Source organism: Dermacentor andersoni, chromosome 3 (genome assembly GCF_023375885.2).
Source record: "Dermacentor andersoni chromosome 3, qqDerAnde1_hic_scaffold, whole genome shotgun sequence".
Lineage (NCBI taxonomy): Eukaryota > Metazoa > Arthropoda > Arachnida > Ixodida > Ixodidae > Dermacentor > Dermacentor andersoni.
Genome location: NC_092816.1, coordinates 228,719,886 through 228,744,616, shown reverse-complemented (window position 1 = coordinate 228,744,616; position 24,731 = coordinate 228,719,886). Strand labels below are relative to the sequence as shown.

At 45.3% G+C, this 24,731-nt stretch overlaps 1 protein-coding gene across 1 annotated transcript in view; it reads left to right on the top strand.

Annotated features, from left to right (window-relative positions):
• mRpS23 (mitochondrial ribosomal protein S23) overlaps positions 1 to 12,511 on the top strand; it is a 78,680-nt gene extending 66,169 nt beyond the window's left edge. The window contains exon 4 of the mRNA XM_050183692.3: positions 12,105 to 12,511. Within this exon, the coding sequence (XP_050039649.2) occupies positions 12,105 to 12,144 (40 nt within the window). The 3' untranslated portion in view covers positions 12,145 to 12,511. The remainder of the gene's footprint in view (positions 1 to 12,104) is intronic.
• The last annotated feature ends 12,220 nt before the right edge of the window (positions 12,512 to 24,731 follow it).

Below are 24,731 nucleotides of genomic sequence, written 5' to 3'. Positions count from 1 at the left end.
ATAAGAAAGTGCCATTCCTTTTCTAGCAAATAACAGATATTTAAGGCATTCCATGCAGTATTGTATTTTTTAGAGTATTCTTTGACAACCTAGGTTTCTCCCACTAAGGCAACATTCAAATCACTGCAAGAGACAGAAAAACATTTTTCTTCTATAAATGCTTTACGAGGGCAAATAGTGCACTAAAATGATCATCTGAAATTTTTTAGAATAGAATTGTAGAGGGTCGAGTGCAATGTTTGGGACGTTCGGCATGGAATGACCCTATACAGAATGCCTTTCAAATGTTTTTCAAATATTGAGCTACCTTTTTCACCACTACTATGAAACAATGTTGACAGCCTGCTGCAGTGGCTTACCAGCTATGGCGCCGGAGATTGTGGGTTGATTCCTGCGATGGCAGCCGCATTTAGAGGATTTAGGTAAATGTGCCTTGCGGATGTCTCGTGCTGACGATGCCCTCTCGGTGAGCGCATATTTCCCCCATCATCTTTTAAGAGGTTCAAATACATACAAGCATTTGTCTCGCAAACCAGATTTTTTTTTCAAGGGAATTTTCCACGTCTCAGTAATTTCTCTCGTCGTATTCGAGTGCTGATTGCCGTGCTATAGTTTGTTAACGAAGCTTTCCCTCAAGTCTAAATATTTTAAGGCAGTTTTCCTAGCCCCTAAAGCCGCTCGAGTTCGCTCTTCTTCTCGAGCGGCCATTTTTCCTAGAAAGTATGCCTTCCAACCACTCGGAATAGACCATACGTACGGACGATGCCCTCTCGGGGAGCACAAATTTCCCCTCATCTTTTAAGAGGTTCAATACTTAGAAGCATTTGTCTCACAAACCTTATTTATTTCAAGGGAGTTTTCCACGTCTCAATAATTTCTCTCGTCGTATTCGAGTGCTGATTGCCGTGTTATAGTTTGTTAACGAAGCTTTCCCTCAAGTCTAAATATTTTAAGGCACTTTGTCGGGTTCGTACCATGGCCACGTACGCTTATATAGCCTTCCGTTTCTCTACCACGTGTGCGCTTTAAAACCACGGCGCTGCAATTTTGCTTCAGAGACTCTCTTTTCCTTCCTTCTTCGCCTCCCTTAAACTGGCTCTCTCAACTACTACACGCAGAGACAAAGCAACAGCGCGCGCATTAGATCCCATAGATGAGATGAATATTTACAATTAGTATTAGGGTTATAATTATATTCGAGGGCTGATTGCTGTGCTATCGTTTGTTACCGAAGCTTTCCCTCAAGTCTAAATATTTTAAGGCAGTTTGTCGTGTGCGTATCATGGCTACGCACGCTTATATCGCATTCTGTTTCTCTACCACGGGTGCGCTTTAAAACCACGGCGCTGCAGTTTTTTGCTTTTCTTTTCTTTCTTCTTCTCCGCCCTTAAACTGGCTCTCTTAACTATACTACACGCAGAGACAAAGCAACAGCGCGCGCATGCGATCCCATAGATGAGATGAATATATATATATATATATAGAAAACTATCAGTCATAGCTCTCGTAGTATAGCCCTCTGGGACGTTTCCTATTTCTTTGTTTTTTTTCTCGAAAGTAGTCCTATTAGGGTTATTATAATTACACAAAGGTATTTCGCCCTCATCAGCAGCAGTCCTTGGTATAGTTATTCTGGCGGCTAGCTTCCCACGCTATGCGTGCCGCCATCGCACCTGGTTAAGCTTTTCCTAGACGCTAGAGGTAGGCATTGTCCGCGCAACCTTGAGCGATCGGAAAGCGCGTTTCCCCCTCTTGGCCGGCGGAGAAGGGATGCTTCGTTCCGGCCGCGAAGCTCTCCACATCTCTGTAAGGTGCCTTGCGGATGTCTCGTGCTGACGATGCCCTCTCGGTGAGGGCATATTTCCCCCATCATCTTTTAAGAGGTTCAATACATACAAGCATTTGTCTCGCAAACCAGATTTTTTTTTTCAAGGGAATTTTCCACGTCTCAGTAATTTCTCTCGTCGTATTCGAGTGCTGATTGCCGTGTTATAGTTTGTTAACGAAGCTTTCCCTCAAGTCTAAATATTTTAAGGCAGTTTTCCTAGCCCCTAAAGCCGCTCGAGTTCGCTCTTCTTCTCGAGCGGCCATTTTTCCTAGAAAGTATGCCTTCCAACCACTCGGAATAGACCATACGTACGGACGATGCCCTCTCGGGGAGCACAAATTTCCCCTCATCTTTTAAGAGGTTCAATACTTAGAAGCATTTGTCTCACAAACCTTATTTATTTCAAGGGAGTTTTCCACGTCTCAATAATTTCTCTCGTCGTATTCGAGTGCTGATTGCCGTGTTATAGTTTGTTAACGAAGCTTTCCCTCAAGTCTAAATATTTTAAGGCACTTTGTCGGGTTCGTACCATGGCCACGTACGCTTATATAGCCTTCCGTTTCTCTACCACGTGTGCGCTTTAAAACCGCGGCGCTGCAATTTTGCTTCAGAGACTCTCTTTTCCTTCCTTCTTCGCCTCCCTTAAACTGGCTCTCTCAACTACTACACGCAGAGACAAAGCAACAGCGCGCGCATTAGATCCCATAGATGAGATGAATATTTACAATTAGTATTAGGGTTATAATTATATTCGAGGGCTGATTGCTGTGCTATCGTTTGTTACCGAAGCTTTCCCTCAAGTCTAAATATTTTAAGGCAGTCTGTCGTGTGCGTATCATGGCTACGCACGCTTATATCGCATTCCGTTTCTCTACCACGGGTGCGCTTTAAAACCACGGCGCTGCAGTTTTTTGCTTTTCTTTTCTTTCTTCTTCTCCGCCCTTAAACTGGCTCTCTTAACTATACTACACGCAGAGACAAAGCAACAGCGCGCGCATGCGATCCCATAGATGAGATGAATATATATATATATATATATATATATATAGAAAACTATCAGTCATAGCTCTCGTAGTATAGCCCTCTGGGCCGTTTCCTATTTCTTTTTTTTTTTTTCTCGAAAGTAGTCCTATTAGGGTTATTATAATTACACAAAGGTATTTCGCCCTCATCAGCAGCAGTCCTTGGTATAGTTATTCTGGCGGCTAGCTTCCCACGCTATGCGTGCCGCCATCGCACCTGGTTAAGCTTTTCCTAGACGCTAGAGGTAGGCATTGTCCGCGCAACCTTGAGCGATCGGAAAGCGCGTTTCCCCCTCTTGGCCGGCGGAGAAGGGATGCTTCGTTCCGGCCGCGAAGCTCTCCACATCTCTGTAAGGTGCCTTGCGGATGTCTCGTGCTGACGATGCCCTCTCGGTGAGGGCATATTTCCCCCATCATCTTTTAAGAGGTTCAATACATACAAGCATTTGTCTCGCAAACCAGATTTTTTTTTTCAAGGGAATTTTCCACGTCTCAGTAATTTCTCTCGTCGTATTCGAGTGCTGATTGCCGTGTTATAGTTTGTTAACGAAGCTTTCCCTCAAGTCTAAATATTTTAAGGCAGTTTTCCTAGCCCCTAAAGCCGCTCGAGTTCGCTCTTCTTCTCGAGCGGCCATTTTTCCTAGAAAGTATGCCTTCCAACCACTCGGAATAGACCATACGTACGGACGATGCCCTCTCGGGGAGCACAAATTTCCCCTCATCTTTTAAGAGGTTCAATACTTAGAAGCATTTGTCTCACAAACCTTATTTATTTCAAGGGAGTTTTCCACGTCTCAATAATTTCTCTCGTCGTATTCGAGTGCTGATTGCCGTGTTATAGTTTGTTAACGAAGCTTTCCCTCAAGTCTAAATATTTTAAGGCACTTTGTCGGGTTCGTACCATGGCCACGTACGCTTATATAGCCTTCCGTTTCTCTACCACGTGTGCGCTTTAAAACCACGGCGCTGCAATTTTGCTTCAGAGACTCTCTTTTCCTTCCTTCTTCGCCTCCCTTAAACTGGCTCTCTCAACTACTACACGCAGAGACAAAGCAACAGTGCGCGCATTAGATCCCATAGATGAGATGAATATTTACAATTAGTATTAGGGTTATAATTATATTCGAGGGCTGATTGCTGTGCTATCGTTTGTTACCGAAGCTTTCCATCAAGTCTAAATATTTTAAGGCAGTTTGTCGTGTGCGTATCATGGCTACGCACGCTTATATCGCATTCCGTTTCTCTACCACGGGTGCGCTTTAAAACCACGGCGCTGCAGTTTTTTGCTTTTCTTTTCTTTCTTCTTCTCCGCCCTTAAACTGGCTCTCTTAACTATACTACACGCAGAGACAAAGCAACAGCGCACGCATGCGATCCCATAGATGAGATGAATATATATATATATATATATATATATATATATATATATATATATATATATATATATATATATATAGAAAACTATCAGTCATAGCTCTCGTAGTATAGCCCTCTGGGCCGTTTCCTATTTCTTTTTTTTTTTCTCGAAAGTAGTCCTATTAGGGTTATTATAATTACACAAAGGTATTTCGCCCTCATCAGCAGCAGTCCTTGGTATAGTTATTCTGGCGGCTAGCTTCCCACGCTATGCGTGCCGCCATCGCACCTGGTTAAGCTTTTCCTAGACGCTAGAGGTAGGCATTGTCCGCGCAACCTTGAGCGATCGGAAAGCGCGTTTCCCCCTCTTGGCCGGCGGAGAAGGGATGCTTCGTTCCGGCCGCGAAGCTCTCCACATCTCTGTAAGGTGCCTTGCGGATGTCTCGTGCTGACGATGCCCTCTCGGTGAGCGCATATTTCCCCCATCATCTTTTAAGATGATGGGGGAAATCGCGGACAACATGAGTCTCTTTCCACGTAAGTGTGAGGCTCGGAGCTGGAGCTGTGGAGCTTGAAAATAGCCTGGGGCCTGACGAACCAACCGACTGAGCTATCTTTCCGGGCAACATCGAAGGGTCACGAGTTCAAATCACCTGTTATGTTCCTTTTTTTTTTTCTCGCCCCTTTTTCTTTCTTTTTTTTCTTTCTTTAATGTCTTTTCCTTTATTTTATCACTGTACGGGAACCCTCCTAAGAAAAAAAAAAAAAGAAAGATATATATCCTCAAATATGTATGGCCTCACACTCACATATGCAGGTCATAAATACCAGGTTCTCTAGCCCAGTGCCATCCATGCGGTATAACCGAGCTCAAATTGGTCCACCTTGACTGACCAAATAGGGCACCACTGTAGGTTAAATGAGGCGTACAACTCCTGCGGGACCCGCCGTGGTTGCTCAGTGGTTATGGTGTTAGACTGCTGAGCATGAGGTCGCGGGATCGGACCCCGACCACGGCGGCCGCATTTCGATGGGGGCGAAATGCGAAAACACCCGTGTACTTAGAATTAGGTGCACGTTAAAGAACCCCAGGTGGTCGAAATTTTCGGAGTCCTCCACTACGACGTGCATAATCAGAAAGTGGTTTTGTCACGTAAAACCCCATAAATTAACTTTTAATTTAACTCCTACGGGGACGGGAGAGTATCCGTCTCCAGTGCAAGAGGACGGTGATTCAAATCCCGGTGCCGCGCTATTCTCCACCGGAAAATACAAAAACAAAAAAAAACCGTGTGTTGAGAAAATTGCACAAACAGGCCTGGAGTGCGGCCTGATCCCGGAGACCAGAACCGGTAATGCACTCTCTCACCAGAGCAGGATTGGCCACCCTGGTGCAGTACTTGGCCACAACAATCGAACCCCGGCCCTCAGTCCCCAGCAGCCGCGAAGCAACTGACCACGGCGGCGGTCAGATCTGTGACGCTGCAGAGGGTGCTAAGAATACCTGGCTCCGGACAGGCCGCCATTGGAATCTGAACCTGGCAACGTTTAACGTTAGAACGCTATCTAGTGAGGCGAGTCTAGCAGTGTTATTGGAGGAATTAGAGGGTAGTAAATGGGATATAATAGGGCTCAGTGAGGTTAGGAGGACAAAAGAAGCATATACAGTGCTAAAAAGCGGGCATGTACTGTGTTACCGGGGCTTAGCGGAGAGACGAGAACTAGGAGTCGGATTCCTGATTAATAAGGAAATAGCTGGTAACATACAGGAATTCTATAGCATTAACGAGAGGGTGGCATGTCTTGTTGTGAAACTTAATAAGAGGTACAAAATGAAGGTTGTACAGGTCTACGCTCCTACATCTAGTCACGATGACCAGGAAGTCGAAAGCTTTTATGAAGACGTAGAATCGGCGATGGGTAAAGTCAAAACAAAATACACTATACTGATGGGCGACTTCAATGCCAGGGTAGGCAAGAAGCAGGCTGGAGACAAGTCAGTGGGGGAATATGGCATAGGCTCTAGGAATAGCAGAGGAGAATTATTAGTATAGTTTGCAGAACAGAATAATATGCGGATAATGAATACCTTTTTCCGCAAGCGGGTTAGCCGAAAGTGGACGTGGAGGAGCCCGAATGGTGAGACTAGAAATAAAATCGACTTCATACTCTGCGCGAACCCTGGCATCATTCAAGATGTAGACGTGCTCGGCAAGGTACGCTGCAGTGACCACAGGATGGTAAGAACTCGAATTAGCCTAGACTTGAGGAGGGAACGAAAGAAACTGGTACACAAGAAGCCAATCAATGAGTTAGCGGTAAGAGGGAAACTAGAGGAATTCCGGATCAAACTACAGAACAGGTATTCGGCTTTAACTCAGGAAGAGGACCTTAGTGTTGAAGCAATGAACGACAATCTCATGGGCATCATTAAGGAGTGCGCAATAGAAGTCGGTGGTAACGCCATTAGACAGGAAACCAGTAAGCTATCGCAGGAGACGAAAGATCTGATCAAGAAACGCCAATGTATGAAAGCCTCTAATCCTACAGCTAGAATAGAACTGGCAGAACTTTCTAAGTTAATCAACAAGCGTAAGACAGCGGACATCAGGAACTATAATATGGATAAAATTGAACAGGCTCTCAGGAACGGAGGAAGCCTAAAAACAGTGAAGAAGAAACTAGGAATAGGCAAGAATCAGATGTGTGCGTTAAGAGACAAAGCCGGCAATATCGTTACTAATATGGATGAGATAGTTCAAGTGGCTGAGGAGTTCTATAGAGATTTATACAGTACCAGTGACACCCACGACGATAGTGGAAGAGAGAATAGCCTAGAGGAATTCGAAATCCCACAGGTAACGCCAGAAGAAGTAAAGAAAGCCTTAGGAGCTATGCAAAGGGGGAAGGCAGCTGGGGAGGATCAGGTAACAGCAGATTTGTTGAAGGACGGTGGTCAGATTGTTCTAGAGAAACTGGCCACCCTGTATACGCAATGCCTCATAACCTCGAGCGTACCGGAATCTTGGAAGAACGCTAACATAATCCTAATCCATAAGAAAGGGGACGCCAAAGACTTGAAAAATTATAGACCGATCAGCTTACTGTCCGTTGCCTACAAAGTATTTACTAAGGTAATCGCAAATAGAATCAGGAACACCTTAGACTTCTGTCAACCAAAGGACCAGGCAGGATTCCGTAAAGGCTACTCAACAATAGACCATATTCACACTATAAATCAAGTGATAGAGAAATGTGCAGAATATAACCAACCCTTATATATAGCTTTCATTGATTACGAGAAAGCGTTTGATTCAGTCGAAACCTCAGCAGTCATGGAGGCATTACGGAATCAGGGTGTAGATGAGCCATATGTAAAAATACTGGAAGATATCTATAGCGGCTCCACAGCCACCGTAGTCCTCCACAAAGAAAGCAACAAAATCCCTATAAAGAAAGGCGTCAGACAGGGAGATACGATATCTCCAATGCTATTCACAGCATGTTTACAGGAGGTATTCAGAGGCCTGGAGTGGGAAGAATTGGGGATAAAAGTTGGTGGAGAATACCCTAGCAACTTGCGATTCGCTGATGATATTGCCTTGCTTAGTAACTCAGGAGACCAATTGCAATGCATGCTCACTGACCTGGAGAGGCAAAGCAGAAGGGTGGGTCTGAAAATTAATCTGCAGAAAACTAAAGTACTGTTTAACAGTCTCGGAAGAGAACAGCAGTTTACGATAGGCAGCGAAACACTGGAAGTGGTAAGGGAATACATCTACTTAGGGCAGGTAGTGACCACGGATCCGGATCATGAGACTGAAATAACCAAAAGAATAAGAATGGGTTGGGGTGTGTTTGGCAGGCATTCTCAAATCATGAACAGTAGGTTGCCACTATCCCTCAAAAGGAAAGTGTACAACAGCTGTGTGTTACCAGTACTGACATATGGGGCAGAAACCTGGAGGCTTACGAAAAGGGTTCTGCTGAAATTGAGGAGGACGCAACGAGCTATGGAAAGAAGAATGATGGGTGTAACGTTAAGGGATAAGAAAAGAGCAGATTGGGTGAGGCAACAAACGCGGGTAAACGACATCTTAGTTGAAATCAAGAAAAAGAAATGGGCATGGGCCGGACATGTAATGAGGAGGGAAGATAACCGATGGTCACTAAGAGCTACGGACTGGATTCCAAGGGAAGGGAAGCGTAGCAGGGGGCGGCAGAAAGTTAGGTGGGCAGATGACATTAAGACGTTTGCAGGGACAACATGGCCACAATTAGTACATGACCGGGGTAGTTGGAGAAGTATGGGAGAGGCCTTCGCCCTGCAGTGGGCGTAACTAGGCTGATGATGATGATGAAAGAAAGAACGCTCGTGCACTTGGGTGCACCTAGGTGGCCTAAGTTGGTTAGGGGAATCATATTGTGGCACGTAAAATATATGTATATATACAGAGGTATGTTGTGTCCATTCAGGGGTATGTATATATACAGGTGACAACAATGGCACCACTGGCGGCGTGTAAGGGCAAACAGAAACTGAAACTGATATACTACAGACCTCGCCTATCACCTCAATGCCTTCTGCACAACTGCGAAAAGACCATTTTGAGGGAGGGAATAAAAAAATTCATGTCTACCGAGAAAGCCTGCACTCTTTTGATGCTTGACTCCATGAGGAACTGGACTACCTCTGTGGAGTTGTGCACTAAGAATGGGTCTTTGATCAGTAGCTGCCTCAGACCTTGCAGGAGGCACGACCCGAGGCACTTCTGCCAAGTGAAGAATGAGGGGAAGCAAACTGAAGCAATAATGAAACACAGAGCACTGTGGAGCTGCAATAAATATGAGACGGTGCGAGGAATCTGGAAAGGCGTAATGGTGCCAGCGCTGACTTTCACAAATGCCATTCTGTGCTTAAAATCAGACATCTTGTTGGGGTTGGAAGTTACCCAAATATTTGTAAGCCTTCTTGGCCTTGGGGGGCCCATGTAAAAACCAAAAATGAGGCAGTGCAGGGAGACATGGGTTAGGTCTCTCTTGAAGTCAGATAAGTGCTGAGAAAAATTAGTGGTGAATACTCTGGAATATGGATGAAAGTAAACGGGCGACTAAGGAGCCCAAATATTTTTACCTCAAAATAAGGATACAGAATGAAGCCGTTAAGAAAGTTGGCAACCAAGGGCAGGGTAGTGGAAAGTGTAGATAAACAACAGGGAGCCATCAAAGAAAAAGTGATGGGAACAGCTAGAGACAGTAAATTTGGTGACAAGGGTAGAAACAAAAAGGACAATTGAGATTTACAAGAATGGCAAGAGAGAAATTGGAAGGGAGAATCTGTACGATAATACAAAGAACAATGCCTTGCTATTTGAGGCACAAGCCAGTTGCCTAAAAACAAAAGCATGCCACAGCAAATATTTGCAGCAGGGTGACACATGTCTGCTGCAGCAAAAATCCTTAGGCAAGTCAGTACATCCTAATGGAATGCGAAAATATTTACCAAGCGAGATGTGTAGGAAATGTTCACCCCCAGAAGCACTAATGGAAGCATTAAGGGACACTTAGAAAAAGCAGGGAAGAAATTCATGGGACCAGCTCTGTTACAGGCACAGGTTACCATGCAAGGTAGATTAGAGGTTTTAAGGAAGAGAGAAAAGATTGAGGAGGCATAGACAAAATGCTAGACAAATGCTTGACAAAGTGGTAGACAAATATCTTCATTATGAAATTTGAAGATAAATATCTATAACTTGATTAGCTTGACTGTCACCGTGCCATTTCAAACAGGATGGCAAAAAACCATCGTTATCACGATCACCTGATGATGGCATCGCTATTATATTCTGCTGAATCATAATTGTGCAGCGTAATATCAGCATGCTTTTATGGTTTTGGCTGAGCTGAGGTGTATTGTTAGCGGGTTTAGCTACATTGTGATTTCGGGCACATTAAGAGGGCATCACTGGAAGAAGTATGCATGTAAATTATGAATGCATCACTGTCAAAAGACTGTCAGTAGCTTCAAGGTGGCGGTGGCCTCAAACATTACTGGAGTACTGCCAGCTTTGGGAGATAGTGAGGCGCACTCATCAGCCGCCGCAAACCCCAAGCCCTTCTTCAACAGCATCAGTTGAGTAAGTATTGGCAAAGCAAATGAGGTACTGAAGTATCAAACAGTCTGCGCATCATAAGGCAAAATTAGCGAACGGGATATCTGAGAGGGCAGAAGGACACAAGGAAGTGCTTCTTTGCAGATTAAGGACAGGCCATACCTACGGCACTCACTCTAACCTGCTGACTGGAAGTGATCCTCCAACATGGAGTAGATGCGGCTATAGCCTTACAGTTATCCAGGTTCTTCTTCAGTGGCTTGAATAAAAAGCAGAGAGAAATAAGTATTTCCCCTCCCTGTATGGTGAGCATGTACCTGTTTACCCCGCATTTTTTCTCAGCAATAAACTGCTTTTCAATTTTGACACAGTCCTAAACTTTTATTGCAATAGCAACTATACGGACACTCCAACGGCATTTCTACCGCTGCCGTGATGTTCCGTATAAAGTGCAAACAAGATAACATTGTCGCTTCACTTCATATGCTCTATGTGCAAGTGAAATCTTGCAAGGGTCAGCTGATGATCGCGGCTCAATCTCGTGCGCACGAGGGAGGAAGGTGAAGGAGAGGGGGCATCTTACTCTGGCGGCTGCTGCTTATGACATGGCCATGCAGGTGCCACATCTTAAATTATGGGGTTTTATGTGCCAAAATGATCTGATTATGAGGCACGCTGTACTGGGGGATACAGAAATTCAGGCCACCTGGGGTTCTTTAATGTTTTCGCATTTTGTCCCCATCGAAATGCGGCCGCCGTGGCCGAGATTCAATCCCGTGACCATGTGCTTAGCAGCCCAATACCAAAGCCACTAAGCAACCCCGGCGGGTGCGGGTGCCGTATTTTGAGAGCGATATGCGATGTGGACAAAGTGCATGTGCCGAATGCTGATAGCTTCGTATATGCTGTGCTTTCGACGTTTTGTTCACGTTGAAGCGAGAAATAACACGAAGGTCGATTCGCTCACTGCTGCTGCCACGTTTCCTCACTCCAGCATTTTGACAGCGAGTTTCTGCAGTCATCGAGCGGGATGTGTTCATGATTGCCTGTGCGCAGGTTACACTGTGCTTGTTATTTTAGTTAGTAAGTCAGTGTTTACAACTTTATACAGCCAATAAAACTAGTATCCTTAATTTGTATAGCTGTCTACTACTAATTTGCCATCGCAACCGAAAGCAAAAATTTTTATGGCCTATCCTTAATCTTCAAAGAAGCACTTCCTGGTGTTTTTCCGTCCTCTTAAATATCCAGTTCCCTAATTTTGGCACATTGTTTGATGCTTCAGTATCCCACTGGCTTTGCCAATACTTCCTCAACTGATACCGTATGATGCTTCACCTTTCGGAAAAAACTGAAAGCTGTTTTTTTTTAAACAAAAACTGACACCCTTAAAAATCATTTGGCCAGGTTATTTGTAGCACTACCTTCAGGTTGTAGCTGCAGTGCAAGCATATTTGAAGATCACGTGCACGGGCCCTTGCATCAAAGGACTCTGTTGAGGCACTAGTGCTACTGTCTCATATTTGCCTCGCTTAATGGAAGTAAATGGAATGTAAAATCTTTGAAAAGATTTTTGCGATTACAGCACACATCACTAATCACAGCCATCATTTTATATATTTATACTTTAAGCAATTTAGAGAGACTTATTTTAGGTCCCTTTACAGCCCTGCTACATTCTTTACTACCATTAATACCTCATTACACCATGCATTTGGCACTCTTTAACCAGAAGTGGCCCTTGCACCATAAAACCCATTAATCAATCAATCTCTCTTGTTGCAGGTTCCTGAAGGAGCAGTCACAACTTGACAAGAACAAGTAGGCGAACATGCTGTGCTTGCTCCAAAGGCCAAATTAATGTCAAGTGGCACACTCCTTCACTCCCTACACAGCGCACACAAGGGAAACAATTTGGCAACATTGTCTGCAAATGTGTTACTGATGGCTGTTTCGCATGGAAGGATTGTCTGGTTATTTGCTCTGTAAAAGTTGTTTAGTGTGACAGAGCTATAAAACAAGACGATAGTCTATTGTCCAGCATAACAGTATACTAATGATGGGGAGCAAAGGTGTTTGTAGTGGCTATACTCGTGTACAACTTGTTTAATTATGAAGGCAAAGTTCTGGAACCAGTAGTGCACTTGTGCAACCAGTTTTGTACTTGGTTATTAAAAATTGTTGTCAATGTTTTTGGAGACTCCCCTGGAAGCTTTGGCCCACTTGGGTCCTTCATGTACATGAAGCCCAATAAAAGGTAATTTCATACGCTAAAGATACCGTTAAAAGAGGCAAGACATTAGGGGTCACTTTGAAACAACATATCAAAACAAAGGTGAGTAGGTACACAATTTAAGAACATAAAGAGCAGGCAGTCACAATGATGATGTGCGTAAGGCTTTTTGCCTGCTTGCCAGTAGAAGCCAAAATTGACCGGTGCAGCCAAGAGGCTTCCATCTATCCATCCCGTCCTGTCCGTCCTGTCCGTCCATCTCCTGTGGCCCAGGTTGTCTACCTGCTTGGGTTACTAGGTATGTGCTCCTGGTCGTGATGTGTCGGGGGTAGTTTCGAACTCATCATTCCAGCCTCGTGATTGTGCTTGTCATGCCTTCCAGCATGGACCCAGTTGCCCAAGTTGTCCAATAGCTTTTGGCAGTAGGTATCGGCTCGTGGCTGTGATACTATCGGGGTCATTGCATCACCATCATTCCAGCTATTCATGCCATCGTCATACCGTCGTGATTCGTTGTCACACCGCTGTAGTGATGCCATTGTGGCTGTTCAATCGTCATCATTCCAGCTTCATTACCTTACTCGTTACGTTGTCGTAGTGACGCCTTGTACTCTGACCCAGTGGTTCAAATAACTTGGGTCACTAGGTATAGGTTGGGGGTCGCGATGCTGTGTGGTCATCGCATTGTCATTCCAGCTTTGTCATCTGACTCCCGTCTTGCCATTGTCATCACGCCATCATCAGACAGTTTTAGTTTAGCGTACGCAACTATAGCATACGCTATAGTACAGCGTACGCTAAGCACCGCACGTTATTACAGTTTTAGTTGCCCTGCGATATGTTCAAATCTCAGATGCCATATGCCGTCGTTGCGGCTATCTCCCCACTGGAGCGATAGGTGGCGCTGACATCTCGAATGTCTCTTTCATTAGGCTTCGACTGGTTCAAAACAAGAAATGATCTCGCAAACTATGCAAGGTTATCCACAATACTCTCTGTCGTCGAAGCGGCCTGAGACTAAGCGAAAGCCGTTTACACAGTCATTTGCTACAAACGAAGTAAATTTTACAAAAGCAATGCGAAATTCAATTTGAAGTGGGCAGCCGGGACTGCCGCCATGTTTTACACAAACTCTGCAAACCACACAAAGTCGCTAATGCTAAATTTGAGAAATAGCGTGCGTGTGCTATATGCTATGGATTGTTTAGCGTTCTGCGCATGCGCAGTGACGACCCGCTATTTTATAGCATACGTAATGGTATAGCCTATTCTAAACTAAAACTCGTCTATCGTCATCACGCTGTGGTTTTATCATTGTAATGACTTCAGTAATGTCATCTGATTATCTTTGTGCCATTGTCAGCATACCAGCTTCATTTTTTCATCGATGTCAATCTTTCTTCGTCATATCAGACTTATGTTATTCACTTGTGATTAGAGTCTCATTGTCATTGTGCAGGTTTTGTGATGCCGTTGTCAGCATACACTCATCCCATTGTACTCATGCCGATGTCTTGCCATTGTCGTCATACATTCTTTTCATAGTGTTGTCATGCCATTATTGTCATGCTGTGGCTTCACCATTGTCATCACTCCAGTGTTGTCATCCCATTGTCATCATGCCATCATTGTCACTCAGACGCTATCATGCATTCGTTGTCATACCGTTGTCATCATGCGGTCTTAGTCATGCAATCATCGTCATTCTCACTTAATCTTATTGTCATACCATCTTCGTCACATCATCTTCATCATCTTATTGCCTGATGATACGCCATCGTTATACCATGGTCATAATTTAGGAATCAACGTCTCATGGTCGTCATGCTGTCGTCATCATGCCTCCATGCTCACAGGCAACCTTGGCAAGTGAGTGCCATAGCAAAGAGGGATATCAGAGTATGTGGCAAATAGCTGACTCAATGAAAGTGAGAATTACCACTGCACATGGTCTGTCCTTCTGCTACGTTGCTCGATTGCTATTTGCATTACCGTCGACAGTCATCGTAAGATGAGTTCTGCTGTAATTTATATTCTTCAGAAATGCACAGTGATGGAATAATTGCTGTTTATTTCATTTGCACATAAGCACACCAGAAGTACCATCACAAAAAATAATATTCTGTATTGCAGCAGAGAAATGCTTCCTTTTAAGGGGCCCTGCTACACTTTGCAACATGGTAAGCAAATTGTGCAACATGCGCTACTGTGCTGCTCTAAATACCCGATCCAACTATTACCCGAGTAGGAGGGTACCGGTTTGGGATAGTTGGTAGAATTCAATGACTGTAGGCTTTTGCACACAAATGAGAATGTAGCGGCGCGACTACCTCCTCGAAAGCAGGCGAAGAAACAGATGGGCTTACCTGTTTTTGTTTAGCAAACCTGCAGGTAGCACGAGAAGAGAACATGCTAGCGTGTTTGCTATGAGCTGCCGCAGAGTCGGCCGCTCCAGAGATCTCGCGACATCATGGCTGTTCGGCTTAAATTAAACAGTGGCTGTGGTGGCTACCTCGTTGCACTGCCCACCACAAATTGGTGACCTGAACGACCGAGCCCAGCCATGCCAGCATCAACCCACAAATTGGTGACACCAGACGACCGAACCCTGCCACACCAGCATCAGCGCATTGACTCAACCAAGGCAAGTGACGTGGCCTCATGTGGTCCGGCATACGTCCCGTAGTTGTAGGGTGTCCAGGAATTATACATCGACATACCGGACATATGGTTAATGCAGCTGGACAGTCATTTCCTTCTCAAGTTTCCAGGTTCTGGCTGCAGTCCAGGCTCCGGTTGTCATCCCCTGGCCCCGACGTCTACGAGACTTGCGGGCAGCCATCCTTGCTCACTATGTCACCTCGAGCGCTCACTCACAACAGCTCTTGTCATTTCAACCGTTGTGTCATTCCGCGTCTTGTCAGCCCACATTGCCTGCGTCCACCCTAACCTCTACCAATGCCTCTACTCGGTACATGAGGCTCCTCCCTGCAGGGTTGCCAGATTGGGCTACTAGTAGCCAAATTGGGCTACTTTTTATGCGGGTTGATGTCAAAAATTCCGAGTTGGCTACATGGCTATATTTGGGCTATTTTTGTCTTAAGGATTTCCACGTCCCGAGGACCACGTCAACACTGAGAAAATTCGGGAACGCGGTTGATGAAAAGCCAAAGCTCATTGCTGCTACAAAGTTAGGCAAGCAATCTCGGAGGCTGTGTTTTTAGGCAATGTTGGTGCTGGGAGGATGGCATTAAGTCATGGCTGCCATGTTTATAGTATGTCATTTCAACGCTAAGCCACAAAAGGGGACACTCAGCAAAAACTGGCAACAGGAAACACATCAGAGCTATTGTTAATCCCATCCATTAGTTGATGGTAGCATCGGGAAAAAAAAGGCAGTGTCTCTTGCGACACGTGGCTACCCAGACGACTCCACACAGAATCAACTCCTGCAACGCACGAAAGTGACGTCACCTTAATAAATTAAACTAAAATCAATTCAAATAATTAAATCTTGCTAAACAATTCGTTGAACTTGCAGCAATATGAGAGAAAGTTGTTTTATACAATAATTACTGCACATATTTTAATTAAGCACATCATCGCAAGATGTTTTCAACTATATTGTCATGCGTTTCTGTATAATGATAGTTAGCGTTCAATATTACAATACAGCAAAATATCATATTAGCTATCAGGTACTTGCATTGAAGGGACGCAGTTTTATTGAGTCTCGTGTGCCGCATCCCCCGCGTGTCACCTGAATGCCCGAGTGGATGCGGTGGTGCTGCATGCACACTTCTCCGCCGTTTCCACTGTGGGTGTCGTAACTTGGCGAGCATGTGTGCAGCAGACAACAAGCACTGCAAGCGTGCAGTACTTGTCCACGTTGACGGAACCACGTGCTGTGGTTACAGCAGTCACTGAATGCTGCAATATGAATTTATATACAGTGTGACGGATACGTGAAACCAGTCGTCGCACTCTCACTCGTATGTTTCTTCAAAGGGTCGGGCCCATATGAGTTATTTGCTAGCTGTACTACCATAGGTAAGTCTGTCATGGCGAGTCGTTTGCGAGATTGAAGCAGCCAGTGAACCAGTCTTGACACCGTGTTTGCTGCAGCACCGTACGTCTTATTGCCATCATAGCTTTGCGAACATTACTGACTCGGATTGCAGAGAAACCGATGTGGCCGCCACCAAAGTGCACAATTATAAACATCTGTAGAAGCTTTCTTTCCCTGCATCCCCGGGATTAGCCGTGTCCTCGGGTGTATTGTCTAGTAAAATGAGCCAATCCTTGAAGAAGTAATAGTAAACTAGGCCGATCGCGGATATCTTGAAAATGTAATCAAGATTGTGTTATGAAAGGTGACTCAGTCATGGGCCTTGCTTGGTGGACCTGGAAGGCTAAAAGAAAAGAAAACCCATGCTTAGCCATTAACCAATTATCAATTATGGGAGCACATTATGAGGTCAAGCGAAGAATGCACCTGGGGAGAGTGGGAGCTCCACATTTCAAACATGTTTCCTAGTTATGCATATTATTCAGATTCTTTTATATGAAATGGCTGAACAAAAACAACTCAACTGCAAGTATGCTCCACATTATAGCCATTATCATTCTGAGCCTAAAGTCTCCTTAAATTTCTGTAACAAATCTGCCCCTGGCACTTGATCGAGTTATACATACACAAAATATTAAAACACTTGCACCCTGAAACACTAATGATCCTTTAAATTATAACAAAATCTGACATTTCCAGCATCTTTTTTCTGCATAAAAAAGAAAGCCATTGTAATTGCTCAAGCAAGCAAGCTTAGGATCCATGTTTACCAGCTGTGGTACTTACTGTAACTGTCTATGCAAAGCCTTCCTAGACTATACATTCTATAAAGCTTACTTAATCTGTGTCGATGCGGCTTTAGGGAGGGCAAGTTGATGATTAACCACAATTGGTATACACTGAGCCTATCAGATTCTATCTATATTACGAGATATAAAAATTGCTTGTGAGACAGCTTCATGTTATGACATCTTGTCAGACTTACCTGAAATAGGCATCTGTGACACGCTGAGCATAACAAAACTCTCTGAGCCCATCTCACCCACAGAAACGCCCCACTCGCTACTACTTGAATTGCAAGCCTCACACAATGCCATCAAGTCCATCAGTACAGCACCCAATGTCACAATAGTGCAAATCACTCTCTATCACTTAATGTAGTGAAGCACCTCAAACAAATTACAATTAAGAATGCTACAAATCTGTCAATAAATCCACAGACTCGAGAAGTCCTCACATCTTAGTGTTGAGTGGCAATGAGTACAAGTGCATAAATGGAATTGGTTCAACCACTTGGGCAGACCAATTGGCTCAATCACCTTCATCTGTGAGACCTATCTGTATTTCATCCATATGATCCCTATGGTCTTCACCACACACTGAAATCTAACCTCTGGTTGGACACATTGCCTTACTTCCCTGATATGTCTGCTTCCTTCCCTGTGGCCTTACCCGGACACAGGAAGTATCTCTTCAGAGACTTTTCCCTGGTGTAAACCTTACCCCATCAACCACCTGGGCTTGGGGATTGCCTAAAGTTGACTAAGAAATGTGCCCCAAGTGCTCAACTCCTGTCGCAACATCCGTGGCATATAGCCAGGGGGGCACAACGGCCACATCCTCCCGCTTCCCCGAAATGTCGGTGTTAGTGTGCGGCTGGCGAAGCCACCCCCCCACTCTCTCAACCTCTCTGCCCCTAGTCAAGTGCGTCACTTTGAAGCCTTATGCTAAGGTTCACTCAGATCCGGAGCACCGCTGCCACACTGTAGTAAAGTGCATGTCGAGTATTTTGATCTATTTACACAGCAGACATGCAGACTGCCATTCACAATGCATGTCAGGACCATTGCTGCCAGATCTTAAACAGATCGATCCTCGAAAATCATTTAGTGACCCCTGGTAAGCTTTTGTCACCTTGACAGTGGCAACGCAAAGAGTACAACACCTTATTTCTTGAATTTTCAAGCATGTGCTAGGTGTGCATATATATAGAACTGAAATATAAGTATACATGCTCAGAGTTCTTCATTGACACCTCGAAATCACAAGCAAGACTATTGTTTGCAGTGCTAGGACCTTCTCCTGATGCATGTGACGCTGTTAATCTGCTAACAAGCATCCTTACAACCAAAGCACTGTTATTTTCACCATAAAATATATTATAGGCACAAGCATTCATAAAGCTGTATTACTGCACACCGACTGCATTAGCACAGTAAAAGTAATGAAAACATAACCACAAAAACATGGCACTAAGCTAGTTACACAAGTACATATCTGTGCATGGCCTAATTGGGTATGGTGCCTGCTCAATGTGGCTTAGAATGAAATGAGCTTGCAGCACCGGCAGATTCCAAGCCCGGGGGCCCAGGCCTCATCTGAGAATGCAGGCATTCTAGCACTCGTAGTATGCAGTGAGCTCCCGCTTCTTATCTGCATATCTTGATGAGGGCCCCTCTGTAGAGGCTGCCCAGGATCCATCTCTGGCTCGCGGATCAGGAAGTAGCATCCATCACTTATAGGGGCCCTGAAAGTGGAGCTCATGTTTCGTGTTTCAGCTTTTCTTGTGTAAAATGGTCGGAAGCTATTGGCAAAATACATGGAATATACAAAAGTCAGTAATGAACTACACTTAGGGCAGAATGACTGAAAGTTGGGCAAGTTGGTGCAGATTCATAGCAATGCCTTGGCAGCATGATGCAACCCAGACAAAAGAAGAGAGCTGAAGAAAATAAAGACATGCACTGTATTCACAAGAAATTTTTTATTGAAGGAAAACGCTTATATATATGTATATACATAAGACGAAGGGTTTCGCGCCAGACCCGAAGGTATAACATTCAAAAAAGAAAAAGATTAACCTTATGGCATATATATATACTGGTGTTTCGGTTGGAGGACTGGCCTTCGTCGGAGGCCTCCGACAAAGGCCGTCCTCCGGCCAAATGTCAATATATATATATGCGATAATGTTCAACTTTTGGAATGAAATATATATGTACATATACACTGTTACGGATGAGATGGATTTATTTACAAAATGATCGAGGGGGCATGGAGATGAGATCGCAGGCAGTCGGGCCTTTTCTACACCGTGCGCAGTTCTTCCATCTCCTCCTTTCGGCTCCGCCGCACAGTGCAACATCATCCTCCGGCGCAGGTGAAGCTCGTCGAGCGAGTTAGGGATACACATAATTGGTAGTTCTTGATTCGGGAACCCTATGATGGTAATGCTTCATGCGGGCCACATGAACCACTTGAGTCTTCTGCGACCAGCGATTATTGGCGGTCAGTTTTGCGATGACCTAGTTGACGTCACCTAATTGGCTGAGTATCACGAATGGACCACTGTACGTTGAGATGAACTTATGATACAAGCCTTTCTTCCGTAGAGGTGTCCACAGTAACACATAATCGCCAGGAGCGAAAGTGACATGTATATGCCGGTCATCATAGCGAGCCTTGGTTGAAACTTGTGAAGGCAATGTTCTTAAGCGAGCGAGCCGACGCGCTTCTACGGCATAACACAATGTCTGCGGAATGGATGTGTCTTCGTTCAGTGTCAATGGCAAAACTGCGTCCAAGAACGTTTGGGGACTGCGAGCGTACAACAGATAGAAAGGCGCATACCCGGTTACTTCGTGCTTGGCGGTATTGTATGTGTACGTACAAAGGGCAGCACGGCATCCCAATTCCTGTGATCAGTGAAGACGTACAGTGACAACATGTTGGTAAGCTTACAATTTGTGCACTTGGTGAAGCCATTTGTTTGTGGGTGGTACGGCGTTGAATGGCGATAAGTAGAACCACAAAGCAACGTCGGCAACGTCGGCCGTGAATTGCCATCCACGGTCACTTAAAACAATGCGTGGAGTGCCATGACGCAGGATGACAGAATGAAGCAGAAAGCATGACACATCGGCGGCAGTAGCAGATTTAAGCGCCGCAGTCTCAGTATTGGGGGCAAGGACTGAGTCACCATCTGTCGGAAGCGGCTCCCTTGCGTAGTATGAGGGATCGCGCGGCGCGCGCCTCGTAGGTTTGCCTTGCGGCGCTCGATAAAAACACCACATGGCAGCCTTCCTGGACATATGTTCTTATAGTGAGCTGTCTGTATAACCAAATGGCGTTCGCATAACAGAATGAAGCCTTGATGCAGCGATCGCACGGGTTCGCGGCGACTGACTGCGCGTCTGCATGCATGTCCACGCAAAATGTTTCACTGTCGCTGCGAGCACGTTGTCGCACCGTGCCGTGAGCTTTAGGCAGCAGAATGTGAGCATTTGACAGTACACAAGCAACCATTGTTGCGTGGACACTATCAGAGCTGTTAAAAAATAATTTCGTTACAGACACTTCGACACCTACGGCGACTGTGACGTACAGTCGCGACGATTCAATCTTTTTTTTTTTTTTCGAAATTCTTGGACATTTCAATATTATTTCTCAAGTTGCGTCACACTGTATGCTTATCGGTATTCTCAGCGGGCGATTTCCCGCTGCTTCTCTTTCGTAATCGAGTGCGTTAATTCATAACACAAACATGACCATATACCGTGCCTTTTTTTTAATATGCTTCTTACCACTCCCTTTCCATTCCAGTGAACTTGCTAGTATCTAGCATTTACAAGTTCATAGACCAAACCGTCGCGGCATTAGCCGGGCAACGAGCGCGGGCAAGCGTCTCAGTGTGCGTTTTCTGCTACTCTTCGAACATAGCAGTCCCGACTCCCTAGCAGAAATGTTCCTCACGTCTGTGCTTGCTGCATACCCAAGGTGTAGCCGATGGCTGTTTGCTCATTCTAAGTTTCGCAGGCCAAGCTTCACGCAGCTTCTTGTGCTGCAGCTACTTAAGGATGACACCGGGCTCCCTTGTGTATATATGTCCGGCACTGCGGCACCGAGCAGTAGCCTACCATGCTGCATGCCTCCAAAAGCAGCCACTATCTATTATAGTGATTTCAAATGTTGTGAAGCAGACACCCAAGGCAGGAAAACCTGACCACTTAATCCGAACCGCAGCGCAGGTAGGACTTTAAGCTTTCATTCTCAGCTTGCTTTGGCGCTTCCAAAGCAGCCGACGCGGCCACTCTGTCCATGTGATCCCCCATGCCACTTCATGCCAACGGTGGCGGCAGCTTTTCCAGTGATGGAGCTCGCCCCCAATAGTGCGTCAAGTATCCAGCGACGTCCGGTAGAGCTCTTGGAAAGGGGGCTGAGCAAATCGATAGCAACTTTTTCAAATGGTAAGGTAGGTGGTTTCACTGGCTGCAAAAAGCCTGCAGGAGGCGTCGCCGGCTTCTTATGACATTGACAACCTAGGCAACTTGCAATGTACTGTCTTGTGCTCTTCCATAGCTTTGGCCAATAAAAGCACTGGCGTAATCGGTGAAGCGTGCGAGCAAAGCCAAGGTGACCCGATGTGATGTCATCGTGCATGGCACGAAGAATAGCAGTACACAGGCATTCGGGAATGACTAGGAGCGAGGAAGCGCCTTCGGTAGAGTAATTCTTTTTGCAAAACAAGCCATTACACAGCGTGAAGGGCATTGTCTGACCTGACATGCGGGCAGCCTGCAATAGGGGTATGAGTGTAGGATTACAATGTTGTTCACATTTAAAGGTGCTGAGATCAGGAAACTCGGTAATCCTGGCAATATAGTCCTCGAAGTTGTCATCGTTAGCAGTGGAGTGTAGCGACAGGAGATGAGACAAGCAGTTGGCATAGGTATGACACCGACCGCTCTCGTAGCCAACAGAAAAGGTATATTCTTGAAGGCATAACGCCCAACGTGCCAGCTGTCCAGAAGGATCCCACAGTCCAACAAGCCAGCAAAGGGAATGATGATCCGTCGCTATCTTGAAATAGCGACCATACAAATATGGCTGAAACTTTGGGATGGCGAAGACTACTGCCAGGCATTCCAATTCGGTGAGTGTAATTTCGCTCCGCTCTCATCAGTGTCCGACTTGCGTACGCAACGACGTGCTGGCACCCATGATGAAGTTGAACGAGGACGGCGCCCATGCCCATACTGCTAGCGTCAGTGTAGCTCAGTCATGGCCTCGGGATCAACATGGCGCAAGACACGCCCAGAAGTTAGTGGCTACTTCAGCTGACGGAACACATCCTTGCAGCCTGTAGTCCATATGTAGAGATTGTCTTTGTAAAGGAGGCACGTGAGTGGGTGAGAAAGTTAGGCGAAGTTCTTAATGAACCGGTGGAAGTATGAACACAGGCCAAGGAAACTATGAAGATCTTTCGCTCTCTTCAGTTCCTACACTGCAGCAGTCTTTCCAGGGTCAGGTCGAATACCATCTTTGTCGATGAGAAAACCGAGCACGAGAGTCTGGCGCTCACCGAAGAGACACTTCTTTGAGCTTAAAACCACTCCAGTGTTTTGTATGCAGTCTAGTACGATGCCAAGGTGCTGATTGTGCTCCTCCAGTGTTTTGCCAAAATGATTATACATCGTTCAGGTAGCACATGAAGACCTCCCATTTCAATCCGCGCAGCACTGTATCCATAAACCTTTCAAAAGTTGCTGGCGCATTGCATGAACCAAAAGGCATGACATTAAACTTGAAGAGACCGTCTGGAGTCACAAAGGCAGTTTTCTCTTTATCTGTCGGGTGCATCGGTATTTGCCAGTATCTCGATCGTAAGTCAACGGAGGAAAAGTAGGAGGCTGCATGAAGGTAATCGATAGCATCGTTGATGCGTGGCAGAGGGTATACGCCCTTCTTTGTGGCTGTGTTAAGTTATCGATAATCAACACAGAATCTCCAGCAATTGTCCTTTTTCTTAACTAATATCACTGTGGAGCTGCCCAGGGATTGCAAGACTCCTGGACAATGCCTTTCCGCAGTATTTCTTGAACTTGCTCAGCGATTACTTTTCGTTCTGCAGGAGATATGTGGTACGGCTTCTGGCAAGTAGCCGTCACTTGGCCCGTATTCATGCGGTCTTGCATTCGCAAGTCAGGAAGCGAAATTGGATGCTCATCTTGCGCAAAATCAAATACTGGCGCATAGTGCATGAGCACTTTTCGCCATTCTCTCCGCTCTGAAGAGGATAGCGACTTGTTCGTCATGCGGTAGAATTCCATAAAGTATTTGCAATTTGCTGCCCTCATGTCGGTAGAAGCGCCAACAGCATCAATACTAACGGTCACTTCTGAGTCAAAGGGGACCAGCTTGAGTTTTGTCGGCAGTAAAACTTGCTCTAAAGACGCATTCACCGTCCACGTGTGAGCTAGCACAACCATCCACACATTCTATAACGGATCAAGGAACCAGTACATTTTTCTTCAACATAGTAAGGGAGTATGGCTCAAATAAACCTTGACAGCGATGCGGAGGGCAATGCGTGAAAGTCACTGAAACAAATGCAGCAGTCTGAGCCGGTAAAAGGGCATCATGAGACACAGAAAATACACTCTGCTTGTCCACGCCAGATACTGCTGGTGTGGGTGTTATCACGTGACTTTGAAGAGAAATTTCACCAGCGCCACAATCTAACATTGCACCACATTCACCAAGAAAGTCAATCCCAGGGACGCTGTTGTGAGTGGTGTGTTCCAAAACAACAAATTCAGGTGGAAAATCTCGTCCACCCACACTCACTATAGCAGAGCAAACTCCAATAGGCCGCAGTGGTTCACCTCCAACTCCATGAAAAGTAGTCTTTTGGTCCCACGCGAACATCACTTTGTGTCCAAGATTATTCTTAAAACAAAACACTCATTACGGAAACTAGCCATATCATAAGCCAACAAACACTGACACCAAAGACAACATAGAGGAAATTACTTGTGCTTAATAAATGAAATAAACGATAAATTAATGGAAATGGAAGTGGATGAAAAAACAACTTGCCGCAGGTGGGGAACGATCCCACAACCTTCGCGTGCAGTGTTCTACGAATTTAACTACCACGGTGCCGTTTTCCCATCCACTTTTCTTGGGTATTTATGTTTCCTAGTAAAACTCTGGGAGTGTTATCCAGCGCCACCACTCACACGCCTTGGCGGCGGATGTGGAACATCCATTCTGCTGTAGGCGTCACAAGAATGTCATCATTTTGGGTGAATGCAACCGGTCAATAAAC